The sequence below is a fragment of the Elephas maximus genome, chromosome 8 (genome assembly GCF_024166365.1).
Source record: "Elephas maximus indicus isolate mEleMax1 chromosome 8, mEleMax1 primary haplotype, whole genome shotgun sequence".
NCBI classification, from domain to species: Eukaryota; Metazoa; Chordata; class Mammalia; order Proboscidea; family Elephantidae; genus Elephas; species Elephas maximus.
In genome coordinates, this window is record NC_064826.1 from 100,426,256 (window position 1) to 100,442,084 (window position 15,829).

At 40.1% G+C, this 15,829-nt stretch overlaps 1 protein-coding gene across 2 annotated transcripts in view; it reads right to left on the bottom strand.

Annotated features, from left to right (window-relative positions):
• The window catches only part of AMPH (amphiphysin), a 289,401-nt gene that overhangs the window by 93,548 nt on the left and 180,024 nt on the right, over positions 1–15,829 (bottom strand). For both annotated transcript variants that reach the window (XM_049893917.1, XM_049893916.1), the window contains exons 3-5: positions 15,509–15,563; positions 6,660–6,754; positions 2,212–2,307 (exon numbers count right to left, since the gene is read on the bottom strand). In XM_049893917.1, the coding sequence (XP_049749874.1) occupies positions 2,212–2,307; positions 6,660–6,754; positions 15,509–15,563 (246 nt within the window). The remainder of the gene's footprint in view (positions 1–2,211; positions 2,308–6,659; positions 6,755–15,508; positions 15,564–15,829) is intronic.

A 15,829-nucleotide genomic window follows, 5' to 3' on the forward strand; every position in this document is an offset into this window, starting at 1 on the left:
TTTGATTAACAGCCAAAGGCACCACCAGTTTATGGTATTTTGTTATAGCAGCCCTAGTAAACTAATACAGACACTCAGAAAAGAATTGCCAAAGTAGAAATCCTACCGAGATCTTCATCTTCCGGACATAGAACAAACTGACTAGACTAACTAATATGCTCTATCATGGTTTTATTTTACTAACTCTGTTTCAACATTGGTCCTTCTGTGTGTGTTTATGTTCCAAAATCCTATGCTCCAAGAGGGCATGGACGATTCTAAATGACTATGCTGGGCAGCATCATAACAACTACATCCTTCACATTTTGTTGATGAGACTGTTCTCATTCCTGCAACTCAACAACATTTGAAATATTTTCCTCTATAGGCAATCACAGCTAATTGTTTGCTTAACTAAATCCTATTTTGAATATATATCACATTAATAATTTAGGCAAATCCAAAAACCCAGTGCCGTCGAGTCGAATCTGACTCATAGCGACCCTATAGAACAGAGTAGAACTGCCCCAATAATTTTGGCAAGTGATCTAAATTAGGCAAGCTGCTTTGGAATTTTCAGGTAAGAGGACACTGTTTTCCCTTTTCTTCTTTTATTTCCAATTGGCTATTTAAGATTAAATTACCATGCAATAAACAATCCTCTAGAGTGTGATGCGGGAAGGAATTCCTGGCAACCTGCTCCCAAAAGGTAGAGCCTTGGAAATTCTACAGAGTGCAGTTCTACTCTGTAACACGTGGGGTTGCGGTGAGTTGGAGTGGACTCGACAGCAACTGGTTTGTTTTTGTTTGGTTTAAAGTGTGATAGTGATTCTGAGACTACTTTCTCCCTAGGTGCTACGACTTCAAGAAAAAAAGTCTGAATGTCTATCAAAATATCCTGAAGATCAAAACACTTCCCCTGTAAGCTGATAAGTGAAGCCTCACAGAATTATAAATTTTTATTTAATTTTTTAAAATTCTTCACAGAATTAAAAACAAACAAAAAACCTGAATTATTCCTTTTAATTAGGATGCGGTTACCCAACAGCTCCAAACAGCACCATGCTTCCTATTATGATATCACCACTGAGAATCCATCACTTGGATTTGTTCCCCATGACATTTTGCCAATAGGGCTAATGTACCTGGTCTGATCCACTCAAGTCTTTGTCCAGTGGCCCTCAAGTCCACAACCACACTTTTTATATTGGCCAACAAGCATTTACCATCTTATGTGGGACCAAGGAAACTAAAGTCATTCATACAAGTGCTGTTTTGGCCAAGTTGCTTCACTATGTTTCATGGTCAAGGCGAGTGCACATTACTGTGAGTAGTTTCCTAGTGAGTGTTTGGCAATGGCTACAAGGAGGGCCAGGTAAAAAATGGAATTACACAGCAGAAGACGCCTAATAAGTACCTACTCCAGAAGCCTGTTGATGTTGGTTCACGGCCTCCTCACCCTATAGGAAAGATAGCACAGGGCTCTTTTACCAGGCACTCCAACTAGAGCAGAGCAAACAACTGGGGCAGATGTGTTAATGCTACCCCATTTGCAATATACAACCCAGTTTTAGTTTAAAAACTTTCTTTACCTCCAGAGTCAATTCCAAATCTCCTATATTCAACCCTTCACTTATATCATGTTGCTTACCTTTGCAATGGATCCAAGTGTCAAATAAGATAAAAGTTTTATAAGATATTTTTAGATTCAGATGCAAATGCATTTGAAATACTCATATCTTTAATAGTTCATTTTGAACCTGAAAAATTCAAAGGGAGAAAAAATACCCAGGTGTACTACGAACATATGCAAAATAATCAGTTTTCAAGGAAAGAGGGGATTTGCTCCTATGCCTGTGATGGAGTTTCTCCTTTCGTTGTGACTATTGTATATTCTAACGGAAATCCTTGTCAAATGCTATATAATAAAAGGAAGACTGGAATCTTCTTTGGCACCTCTGATTTATGATTTTTTATCTATAGGCTTAAAACATTTCTGTAGAGAAATAAAAGCTGAAGCAGCACACTAGAGGGGAAAATGTGATTTCTGTAACTATATTTCTTTTCAAGGTGATAGGAACAGAATAAAAATCCCATGCTTAAATACATGAAAAGCTACCAACTGTCTTTGAAATCAATTTGAAGACTTTTAATTCCTCTTATTTCTTGACCATGTTTCAATAACTACATGAAATCATTTAATTGTTCCTTTAGAGACACAGAATAAAATACCTTTATGTCAGGAAACTGGCCCAGATAGGTATCCAGTGTCAGCAAGGACCCATCTACTAGTTTTTGATGGAAGTCTTCCCACAGTACATCACATTTCTGAAAGAAAAAGATAAATAAAGAGATAACTGCTGAACTATTTTAATTGGATACCTTTCACCAAACTTCTAAAAAAAATCTGAAACTATGAAATTAGACAAGAAATGCTTCCCCAGATACTCTACATTAGAAAGACTATGGGTTATTTAGTAATACAATAAAATTTCAGAGCAATTTGGCTACCAATTCTAATTTACAATATAGACCACCTGAGAAATCAGCTCATTAAAAAAAGGCATTTCTGATTCTGAATTACTAATGAATACAGAAGCTTCAAAAGGTATCCAGATCCCTATAGACAAACCTTGGACTAAGAGACTGTAAAGGATACCACTGGGACAACTTGCTTTTGAAGCAATCTATGAAATCAGAAACCAGCCTAAACAGAAACCAGTAATAAACCTCTGCTGAAGTCTCCACAGAGAGAGCAGAAAATGTAGTCAAACTGGAACGGGCCCTACCATCATTTATGGAGTATCAATTGTGATAAACACTCAATAAATATTAAGTATTATTATGATTACTATCACTATGTCAAGACATTGGATTAAACATTTTACAGATGATACATATGCATATATATATATAAAAACCAAAAACAAACCCGTGCTGTCGAGTCGATTGTGACTCATAGCGGCCCTATAGGACAGAGTAGAACCTTCCCGTAGAGTTTCCAAGGAGCGCCTGGAGGATTTGAACTGTCAACCCTTTGGTTAGCAGCCGTAGCACTTAACCACTATGCCACCAGGGTTTCCAAATATATATATATATTTTTTTTTTCCCATGTCATTTAATCCTCACCCCCAAAACTAGAAAACCAAACCTGTTGCCATCAAGTTGATCCTGATTTATGGTGACCCTGTGTGTGTCAGAGTAGAACTGTGCTCCATAGTGTTTTCAACAGCTTATCTTTCAGAAGTAAATCACTAGGCATTTCTTCCAAGGCACCTCTGAGTGAACTCGAGCCACCAATTCTTCGGTATGCAGTCCCTTGCACTACAAGGGACTCCTATGACAGCTTGGTTTTATTACTGGCACCTTAGAAAAGACGATCCTATAACCCAGATATTTACATAACTTGCCCAAGGTCATGTAATTGTTAAATGACAGATCCAAGGTTTCAAAACCAGGTCTATCCCCTTGAGTTCCAAGCTTAGGATCTCTCAATTATACAAGGCTGCCTCACCAGAGAAGCGTTCATATCTCAATATGGAACTTTGGGGAGCTCAACCTCCCTGAGTTTCAATTTCCCCAATTAACATTAAGTGCTTTGCAGAATCCCAGACACAGCAGGTGCTCAAGAATGTCATCTCCACATTTCTCCTACTATGAAGTTTGAGATCTCATTGAAGACACTGCTTCTTGCTTCCCCAGTACAGGCAGTGCCGGGTTAGAAATGAGTTCCATTCCTAAGTCTGTCTTTAAGTCAAATTTGTATATAAGTTGGAACACTTAGGTACAGTTTGTATCTAATATCAGTTAGTCATATGTTTGTCTTACTATATAGTATATAATATACCTTTTATGCATAAAAAACATTAAAGAAACACTTCCCATACACTAAAACATCTTTAACATAGTAATAACAGTAATAATAAACAGCACCCACCTGTTACTACAAACCTTTGAATGTATCTCAAATTTTTAGGCTTTGTGGGGGTTGGTTCATAACTATGGGTTGTATGTAAGTCGGATGTTCGTAACCTGGGGACTACCTGTATTTACCCTTTCCTTCTCGTTAACAATACCCAAACTAAACTTGTTGCCATACAGTCAATTCTGACTCATAGCCACCCTAAAGGACAGAGTAGAACTTCCCCATAGAGTTTCCAAGGTGTGCCTGGTGGATCTGAACTGCTGACCTTTTGGTTAGCAACTGTAGCTCCTAACCACTATATCACCAGGGTTTCCTCGTTAACAACAGAGCCTCCAATTTCAGCTGAGTGCACAGCCACCTAGGATAAAGACTACATTTCCTAGCTCCGTTGCAGCTAAGTGCAGCCATGTGACATGGTTCTGGCCAATGGGGTATATGTGGAGCATCCTTAAAAGAAGGGAGTGGCCACCCATCCCCCTCCCCTAAAAAAAAGCCATCTTCCCCAGTCTTCTTTATTGCTATCCACAATGCAGAATTAAGGGCCGATGGCAGGAGCTCAGAGAATCATACTGAACCTCGGAGAAAGCAGGCTAACAATGGCAAAGATGAGTCCCTGATGCTTGTGGGTCCACTATGCCATACCTGGGCTCTTGACCTCCGAATTCCTTTATGCAAAAGAAAAGTTTCTAACTTGTTTAAATCCTTTTCTGGGGCATTGCAAGGGGGATGGGGTTATTCGCTTTTCCCTTTTTTTTCACATTTCAAAAACAAATCCTAATTGCTACAGATCCCAATTCAGTATGCAAACAAAAATTCCTCTGCCTAAAAGGCTAATCTTCTGATGTGAGTAGATCCTCTAAGCATGGAGTATTCAGTTCCTCCATCATCAAAAGAGCCCATATTTGGCCCAGCAGCTCAGGACTCCAAAACTCCTGCCAGCTGCAAGGACCAAGGTAAGAGAATAGCTACCTACTTCAGGAAGAAACTTCAGCAATGGCATTTATCATACATGGAATGTGGTTCTGAAAACACATTAACCCATTGCTGTCGAGTCAATTCCGACTCATAGCGACCCTATAGGACAGAGTAGAACTAACCCATAGAGTTTCCAAGGAACGCCTGGTGAATTTGAACTGCCAACCTTTTGGTTAGCAGCCGTAGCACTTAACCACTAGGCCACCAGGGTTTCTAAAAACACATTAACATAGTTTATATCATTCTCTTAAAAGTTCCTCTTTTTATGATGAATTTTTAATTATCCTATTAATCAGAAGTTTACAAAATGAGTTAACCATTTAACAGTGTGATGTTGAAACAGGGTTTTTATAATGAAGAAATGTGAGATGCAATTACTTAATGACCACATTTGAAATGATCTGCGGAGACTGGCTTTGCCAAATTCAGTTCCTGAAAGTATTTGAGAGATGTAATAGGGCCAAGTGAGCTCTCCTCATAAATAAATCTCAGTTTTTAACTTAGTCATAACGAGGTTATGAAGATCAGTGTCAGGGAGTCAGAATTTTCATGGAGCAACCTGGGACTACCTTGCTACCATCTTTCTAAAGGCTCTGCAGACATTCCTCTCATCAATTACCAGACCTTCCCCTGAGCTCGGGCTCCCGCAAGTGTAGGTGTCCTGCACCTAAATGAGCTGCAATGGACTCACCTGAAGTGGAGGACATGACAAACAAGTACTCTTTGTTTTAACAAAGAACTTGGTTGTGAGAGAACCCCTGGCTGGCACTTTTTCACATGAGTAATGACATGTGCTGGGCACTAACCAGATTGATCGAGATGAAGGTTTTAAATGTGTTACTAGCGAGGACAGTTATTAGTCACATTTTGTTGATGAGGAATCTAAAGCCCAAGAAGAAGAAAGAACTTGTCCAATGTCACATGAAGCCACTCTCGGTCTCGGCACCATTCTGCTTCCACAAAGCAGCAGTACCTGCTTTCTTACCCTTCACAGCCAGATGGCCCTTGGTTCGATGTTTGATTTCAGGTGTTAAGAGGTGCCTAAGGTCAAAGCCTTGCTGAAATCAGATTCATTTTCAGCAGGCTGACTTTGCATCTGCCCTCAGGCCCTGCAGACCAGTGTTGAAGTGGAATTGATGATGCTCTTTGGAGCTCCTGTCCCTGCATTCAAGGAAGGAGGGAGGATGGGGGAGCCTCTGGGTGGCATAAAGAGTTATCATACTTGGCTGCTAACCGAGAGGTTAGAGGTTCAAGTCCACCCAGAAGTACTTTGAAAGAAAGGCCTGGCAATCTACTTCTGAAATACCATCCCCTGAAAGCCCTGTGGAGCACAGTTCTACGCTGACACACATGGGCTGCCATAGGTCAGGGTCAACTCCACAGTGACTGGTTAGTGGATAGGGGAATTAGGGCAAAGGGATGGGGTGAATACTCAGAATACGCCATGAGGCCAGTTCTCCTGCTAGAAATGAGCTGTTAAGTCATATAGTAGGGGAGAGAGGAATGCTATTGCTATTTTGGAAGAAAACAAACAAACAAAAACTTTAACCCACAGCTTTCTACCCAAGTGGCTTTATAATCATCTTCACGTCTCACTATGAGTTTGGGATGATCCAGATAGCAAAACTGCATGGTATCTTCTGGGCACATGGCCCCCCTCATGATTAAGGCCAGGCTGTGAAAAAAGAGGGGTAAGAGACCTGCTCTGTCAGCAAGACCCAGAAAGAGTCTTCTGAGAGCCACCCCAGGCCTCCTGTGGGCCGTCTTCCCCAGCTCTTACCTCACCAACCATTTTCACATCTTCTCGCCCATACCAGTCAGGCTCGTAGACTTCATGGAGCGACTCAGTGAGCTTCATGGAGGCCTCCTGCATGCCTAGTGTTGGACAGAAACAACTCCTGTTAGATAGAAACGGGCGATGAGTCTTCTCCTCCTCCCCCTACTTTTCCCAATGAGAGAAAAATCATGAGAAATTGCTAATTATTTAAGAAACAATTGTGAAGGCATAACCACTGCTTGCCTTTATAGTCACATCATTCCCTGAGGGTCTCCAAAACGTCTTTGATCACGTTGTGCATTTTCTATTATTTATATGATATTGATAGATACTGTGTCTTGAAAAATTTCAATAACCTCTTCTGAAAACAACAAAAAATAATAATGATATGTTCTGTATGCTATCATTTGCTAATTGGCATCAAACCATAAATGTATAAGATACCTAGAATGATGATCCATAAAACTGCAGAGTTCTAAAAATAAATTCATCCTAGACAATTTTAAACACAAGTAATAAAGAATTTTAGAATCAGGCAGAGGAGAAATCAATAGGGTTTGAGAGTACAACCACTGAAAGTGATTTAAGTGGTCTTAAAACAAATTTAAAAATGAAAAAGAAAAAGACTTTCTTTTTCTAATAATATTAAAAGCTATGAATACAGTTTTAAGTCACAATTCTCAGAAAGGCTAAATTCTTAAGCATATGGGTCAGAACTTTCATTAGAAAATGTATTTGGTATATTACAAAAATATGTTTATTAATAGCATTTTTGAGTGTAACATGGTAGAATAAAGTGTCACCAAGTCTCTTCCAGCCACCCCCTTCTTTCAAAAAAATTTTTGAGTTAAACTGCAAGTGCCAGATTGCCATGGAGAGAGCTCACGGCTGAGAAGAAAACAAGGTGCCCTCTTTGGCTGGTGACCGTGAAGAAAAACCTTCTTGACACCAGACTCTCCCTACCATCTCCAGGGTGAGACTTGAACCTGTGAACCTCTGCTCGTAACAGTTTTTATCACATGATCAATTGTTAATTGCTGCCAAGTCAGCTCTAACTCATGGCAATATTATATATAACAGAACTAAATGTTGCCCGGTCCTGTACCATCTTCATGATCTTTGATATGTCTGAGTCCATTGTTGTGGCTATGGTGTCAATCCATCTCATGGAGGGTTTCCCTCATCTTCGCTGACCCTCTACCAAACGGGATGTGCTTTTCTAGCAATTAGTCATTCCTACTCACATGGTCAAAGTAAGCAAGACAAAGTCTCGCCATTCTCGCTTCTAGGGAACATTCTAATCAATACATAACCTTTTTTTTAATGTGCATTTCTGTTTGAAGGCATCTTATTGAATATATATTGCTGACTCAGGCCAACAGCACTATCACTGATGCCTGAACAAAGCTTATCTTGTACGTATTTTCTCTGTAAGACACATCACAGCCTTCATGTGCTTGGGAACACTAGACAACTCTTCAACACTATTCTTAGGGGCCATTTTAAGTAGTGAAATCACCAACAAAAAGCACAAAAATGCAAAAATTGTGGCACTTGCTTCCAGTATGAGAGTGGAAACAGAAAGGCCACTTGCTTCCAGTATGAGAGTGGAAACAAGAAGGCATAACGTCGCCTTGTTCATCCTCAGCTGGGAGGGTGCACATGAGGCGATTCAATTTTTTTGCTGCTCTGTGCATGTCTGTGAATGACTGAGAAAGTGTCTCAAGTATTGGCTTTGGGTTACAAATCAATTTTACCCAGTAGAAAATTTGCAAATACAGAATCAGTGAACAATGAGCACGGACTGTATATATAAGGTAGTCAATTCTGAGTTCAAAAAATTGTGAGAAAAGGAAAAAATTGAAGACATCTGAAGTCATAAAAGAATATCCTTGAAGAGGATGTCTAAAACACAATATGTAATCTGGTATTTCATAATACTTTTTCACTCGAAACATAGTACATTCCCTTACAAGATGTAGGTATGTATTTGGTCTTTAAATAATAGAATTTTAAATGTACTTTCACGGCCACATGAAGTTTGAAAGCCTGTAACCATGAAGACTACATCACTGAGTGTGTGAGGACATCTTTAGAATGAGGTTGACTGTCCACACCTGTTGAAACAACCACCACAAGATGAAGCATTCTAGACAGTCTACAGTAGGAACGGTCTGATCGTGGAGATGGCTCAGAACTGGGCAGCAATTCAATCCACTGTGCATGGGGTTGTCCTGAGTTAGGGGCTGACTAGATGGCAGCTAACAAAAACAAGGGGCAGGGGAAAAAAAGAAGCAATGATGACTTAAGTCTCTATGGACCCTGGTATAATTATTCGAGAATAAGTGCGGAGACAGCCAAAAATGATGCAGACGCCTGTATCCTTCCCCTAGGGCTCTGAATCCAAGTGAGTGAGATGTTCTCCCTTATAACTGTGTAAGAGTGGACCCCTTGAGGTGGTCACACATTAGCCTGAGTCTCCATGTTTACCCTTCCCTAAATACCAGCATGTCTATAGCCAGAAATGTACCCCTTGAATGCATACCACAAGTTAGTCACTAGTTGATGCCCTGCTATAATTCAGATGCCAAAAGACTTATGAAGTTTCTTTTAAGTCTTTGTCTTAAGTCTCACAGAAATTATAAAGAGCTATGTAAATATAAAAAAAAATTAAATTTTTATATTTTATGTAAATATGTGCTTAACAATGTCTTAAAGAAAAATGGTGGCACTGTAGGACAAAAAGCCTTTGAGGTGAAAACGAAACTATGAATGTAAGCTTAAAATATAAATAATGTAAGACTTTAATGATTGAAGCTAAAACCACAGTGGTGCAGTAAATATGTCTATTAACAGCCAAAAATAACTACTAATTACTGCCTGGATAAGCACTAATGGATAATTTGGAAAAAATCAATTTTGACATGGAAATAGTTTCCTGAACAACATGGCAAGCACTTTGATAGATATGCCGGTGAACAAGCCTCAAGCCCTACTCTTAAGGGGCATAAAAGCCAGTGGAAATCTTAGGGAGTAAGAAGAGGAAAGAGGAATGATTCATGCAAAACACTCTGCTGATAAAATATAATAAAATATATATATATAATAGGAATGGAAAAATAAAAGCTAAAACCCAGTTCCCTTCAAAGTAATTTGGCAACATAAAGAATAAATACTAAATGCTGCCTCTGGCATTTAATAACATCTAGTGTCCAATAGGAAACCCTGGTGCCGTAGTGGTTAAGAGCCATGGCTACTAACCAAAAAGTCGGTAGTTTTAATTCACCAGGTACTCCTTGGAAACTGTATGGGGCAGTTGTACTCTGGTTGCTGAGTTGGAATTGACTCAATGGCAACGGGTTTTTTTTTTTTTAGTATCCAATAATTTCTTAAAAGATTAGTGATTTCTAAAATTGTAAGACAACTGGCCAGCATCCTGTATAGAATTATTATTTACTATTGAATAGAACCGCTTCCCTCTCTTCAAAGTTTTGGGCCTTCTCCAAGCCATTTATCATAACATCCTCTACTTCCTCTTGCAACCAAATTGTGAACTTCTATTTTCATCTTCTAAGATTTGTTGCATAGATTGAACAGCTACACAAGTTCTTTTAGCTTAAACAGCCTGCGGGTATATGTTTTGGTTAAAAATAATGTCAGTGAAAATATATTATGACAACAACAGCAGCAGTGATCATCCAAATTATAAAAAGAAATCTGAAATCTTGCAAGTATCAGGCAGCTTCTCCCTGTTATTTGGAAGAGAGCTGTTTAAGAAGACAGAGCAGTCGCCTCATCAGAGTAGGAAGGAACATCTTTTGCCTAGAGTCTCAAGGAGGAGGACAAGTATGGTACCAAAAGTGTAGAAAAAATACCACAATGTGAGGTAGCTCCATAACAGTCAACCCTATTACTCAGGTCATGCTTACACATAAAAAAATCACATACAACTGTGGTTGTTGCTGTTGTCAGCTGCCATTGAGTTGGCCTGACACATAGCAGCCCCATGCACAAAGGAACAAAATGATGCCTGGTCCTGCACCATCCCCATGAGGGACTGCAGATCAGACCATTGTGATCCATAGTGTTTTCAATGGGTGATTTTCAGACATAGATCACCAGGCCTTTCTTCCTAGTCTTCTCAGTCTGGAATCTCTGCTGAAACCTGTCCAGCGTCATAGCAATACACAAGCATCCAATGACTGATAGATGAGTCGTGGCTGTGCATGAGGTGCACTGGTCAGGAATTGAACCCAGGTCTCCTACATAAATGGCAAGAATTCTACCTCTGAACTATCACTGTCCCTGTCACATACAATTAACGTACTAATGATACCACCTAGCCCACACTCCATTTAGAAAAAGATCTTGAGTGTTCATCATTCCTGGGTCAGGTTTCCACCACCTCTCAAGTCAGTGACTCCAGAATTCCAAATTCCTACTAGATCTCTCCACTTAGATAGCCTACCAGTACCTCACACTTCACACATCCAAAGCAAACTCATAACTTGCCTGTCCAAAGCTGTTCCAATTCTGTTCCCAATCCTCATGAGTGTCACCCAGCAGCTAACTTAAAGGTTGGAGGTTTGACTCCACCCAGAAGCATCTCAGAAACAAGGCCTGGTCATCTAATTCCAGAAAATCAGCCATAGAAAACCCTCTGGAGCACAGTTCTTTTCTGAATCAAGTGGGGTCACCATGGATCAGAACCAACTTGACAGTAATTGGAGGTTTTTAGTAGGTATTCTTGCCAGCAGTTTCATTTCCTCTAGCCTGAATGTCACACAGTCACAGTAATTATTTTTTCTAAAATGGCAATCTGATCATATGGCTCATTCCCTTTCCGACAATAATGACTTCCCATTGACAGAATAAAGCTCCAATGCCCCGATATGATGCATAAAGCATTTCTTTATACAAATGGTACTTATGTTTTCACTTCTCATCCAGATCAGCTCCCTACTTGGGCCTTTCTGGTCTACTTGTTCCCTAAAGAGCCCATGCTTCCTCCTGCCTCCAGACCCTTTGTACATGTTGCTTCTCCTACCTAGAATGTTCTTCCAACACCAACCTCTTTCTCTGCCACACCGCATCACCTAATGAACACCTATGCCCCCTTTCTGGGGCCATTCAAGTGAAAGTTCCTTAGAAGGGCCATTCCTGACCCTGTCTCCTGCCCCTCAGGGAGGATGGGGGCCTGGCCTCAGTTGTGGTGGCACTTGACACATACTGCTATTAAAACATGTATTACAATATATTTCTGGCTTTTTTGTTTCTTTAACTGTCTCCCCATCTCCACCGCGAGCTGCTTGAGAGCAGGTACTGTGTCTCATTCATCTATGCATCTCCGGTTCCTACAACAGTGCTGGGCCATTTATGGAATATTACTCAGCCATGAAGAGAAATGAAGTCCTGAGACACATCACAACATGGATGAACCTTGAAAACATTATCCTGAGTGAAATAACTGAATCACAAAAGGACAAATATTATATGATTCCCACTTATATGAAATACCTAGAATAGGCAAGTGTATATAGACAGAGCTTTATTAGTGGTTACCAGGGGCAGACGCAGGGGGAGAGACAGGGGCTGGAGGGTGAAAAGGACACTCACTCCTTGGGGGACATTGAGCTTCAGTTGGAGTGATGGGAAAATTTGGGAATGGATAGTGGTGATGGTCGCACAACGTGATAAACTCACTGTCACTGAATTGTACAAGTAAATGTTGAAACGGTAAATGTTTTCTTTCATATACATTTGCCATTATTAAAAAATCTACCTTGCAAAGTCCAAACACCAGTGAAAATAATAAAAACCTACAGAGGTGACTGCCAACCAGAGATCAACGAGAATGGGATAAACAGCAGAGCTCACTTAACCTCATTTCACAGAACCACAGTTTTAGAACTTTCAGGGCTTCAGAGAGAACAAGAGCACTTTATAGATGAGGAACCCAAGGCAGCTGAAAGGTTCCATGATTGTCTCACAATTAACTGTCTGTGGACCAGACCCAGGGCCCACAACTCTCCGGGGACAGTCTCATTCTTCTATAATGCTGCCTGCACAGGACTGGCCAGTATTTCATTCCACTGTGTGAGAGATCTCCATGAGTTGGGGCCTACTCGATGGCAGCTAGCAATAACAACAACAATAATAACTCCTTCATCACAGATGGGACCATTGGAAGTGGAATCCAGGGCACTGTCTGACAGAAATGGGGCTTTCATCTACCACTGAGGATCTGCCTAGAATAACTTCTCACTCTGAGTGTATTCTCTGTCTAGACCACATCAAGGGAAAGAAGTGTACCAGTCATTTTGAGCAATGTTCTCTGTACTAAGGAGTTAAACAGCCCAAAATATATAGACTTCGGAAAGAGAGTTTACTCATTTATTCAACAAATCTATGCACATTTTTTTTTTAATCAGCTAACATAGAGAATGTTTGGTGCTTGAATTAATGTGACTTCTTGTATTCCAATCCTCAATCAATAATACAAGGAAAACCTAGATGGCTTTTATTTTCTGACCTATTACAAATATTTAAGGCAGAGTTCATTTTAACTTCTGGAGCAGTTAATTATGAGCTATATGAATTTGTGGGAGTTAAATTCTCTGAGCCTTACTTCCTTACGAGTGTAAAATAAGGTTAACGACATTTATCATATATCTGTATTGTGAGCTTACAAAAAGGTAATATGCCTAAAATGCATAGCATAATCTGGCACACAGTAAGTGCTCATGAAAAAGTAATGGGAGTAAGTTATTATTCCATTGTACAAATGAACTCTAATTTGTGAAACTAATGCTTTACCATCAGACTGGCACCGGGTCTGGGGTTGTTAATGCTTTACCGTCAGACATGTAGTTCAAAGGTAGTCTAAGAAAACAGATCTAAGCAAGGGTTCAAGAGACAAACACACCAGAGTACACAATCTGACCCTGTTGTTTACCAGTGACAGGGCCTTGAACAAGAGATTTAAACTCTCTGTGCCTCCCTTTCCTGATCTATAAGATGGAGATAATAATAGTGCTTGCCTCAGAGTTGTCATGAGGATTAAAATTATATCCCTGGCATATAAGCCAGTTGCCAGTCAATTCTGACTCATGATGGACCCATATGTTTCAGAGTAGAAATGTGCTCCATAGGGTTTCCATGGCTGTGATCTTTTGGAAGTAGATATCCAGGCCTTTCTTCCAAGGAGCCTCTGGGTAGCTTCAAACAGCCAACATTTTGGCTAGCAGCCAAGCACTTAACCATTTGCACCACCCAGGGACTCATTGCCTGACATATAGATAGAAAGCTCAAACACATCTAAGTTAAAAAAAAAAATTGATTTTTTATTTTCACTAATTTTTTATTATTGTGACTGATTTTTCATTATTAAGATATTTAGGTTTACATTATTTCATTATCTATCAATACCTTCATAGTTAATTTCACATATACACATTGAAATTGTTAGAATAAATTTTTAGAAACAAAACGCCTAGGTCAAAAGATAGGTTTAAAAGAAAAAATAAAGGAATATTTATTAAAGGCTTTTGCCAAATTGCTCTCCAGAAAAGAGGTTCTGATCAGCAGCCTATGAAAGGGCTCCTTTCCCCAATAGCTTTGGCAATGCAACGTCTTACGGTCTTTTAAAAGAACAAAATTCTTTGAATATTTGGAAGAAAAATGATGGTATCTCCCTTTTGAAGCTATTTAATTGTCGTTGATTACACATGGGGCTAAGCAGTTTTTTCACATTTATGATCCAGCTAGATGTCTGCTTTGGCTACTTTTCTCTTCGTATTTTTACGTTTTACCCCCTTTTCTTCATTTAGTTTACTTACTGAGGTCTTCATATCTTGCTTCACTTTCAGTAAACACGTTGTCAGATATGATGTTTTTTAAACCTATGTAAGTTTTACATGTTTATGAGGCCAAATCCCTAAAACTTTTCCCTTTTAGTTTCTGTCTTTTGGGTTGCCCTTGTAAAGACCTTCTCCACCCCAAATTATAGACTAAGTCTACTGTATTTTATTCTAGTACTTTCGGGTGTTTCTTTGTATATTTAAATCTGTATGGTATCTGGAATTAGGAATGAGGGATAAAGTGTGAGGCTGGGAACCTCACTTTTTTCCTATTTGGCCAGTTTTCCCAGCACCCCCAGTCTGATGATCTATTCTCACCCTACTGATCTGAAATTGTGCTTTATCCTCTTTCACATCTGTGGGCACACTTGGATCTGGTTCAACGCAGGCAGCATAATCATTTACAGCAGCCGTAGATGGGGCATACCTTCTACCCCCGTCTTCCTCCTTCACTGGCCTCATTTCTTTGCCTTGCATGGAAGCAGCCAGAAACAAATGCCAGGGCCTTTCCAATCCCATACACTTGGCAGGGTTGCAGGTGCAGCTGGTCCACACAAGTCAGAGGCAGTCCAGGGCATGTTTCCTGCCAAACTGGCACCTGCCTCTGCCTCCTACCTTGTTCCTCCCATTAGAGGGCTTGAGTGAGTCTGTGAGTGTTCTCCCCCTTGGGACAAGCCCTCCCTCAGGATGTGAGCCAGCTGTAGGTTTTCATAAGCAAGGTCTCCAGCTCACTCTGTCTAACAAACCTTCCTAGAAATCTCTGGCACGTGGGTGGCACCTATTTCTAGTTTCCAGCATAAGAGCAGGCATATTTCTTTCTTATTACCATTTCACTGGGAATATGGGGGAGGATGAAATTGAACACCTGTGCTCAAGTACCCATCTTGCCAGAAAGACAAATGGCTCTGCAACTAACACTAAATCCTGTCACTCTGCAAATTCCAAAAACAACCTGTGCTTGGGAACATGCAGGAAACAGCTCATACACATTACCTTTGATAGCTGCTAAATATCCCCGGAGTTCTCGCTGAAGTCTGGTACCCTCTGCCTGAAAAACACACAAACACAGAGATGCTGAACGATCTTGCCTACATCTTGCATGCAAACATGTGAGATGCTTAAGTGAAAGTCTCAAACATATTATTGCCAGAGGCTTATTCTCGGGTGAACATAAACATGTGCACATAGACTAACAAGGTGATCCCTGTTAATCCAGATATTTCTAGAGAATTTGATTTCGCTTAAAAGAAGAAAGGGAGAAAGCGTGTAAGATTTTGTTGAGTGGGAAATATGACCCACCGCAGCCTCCTATAT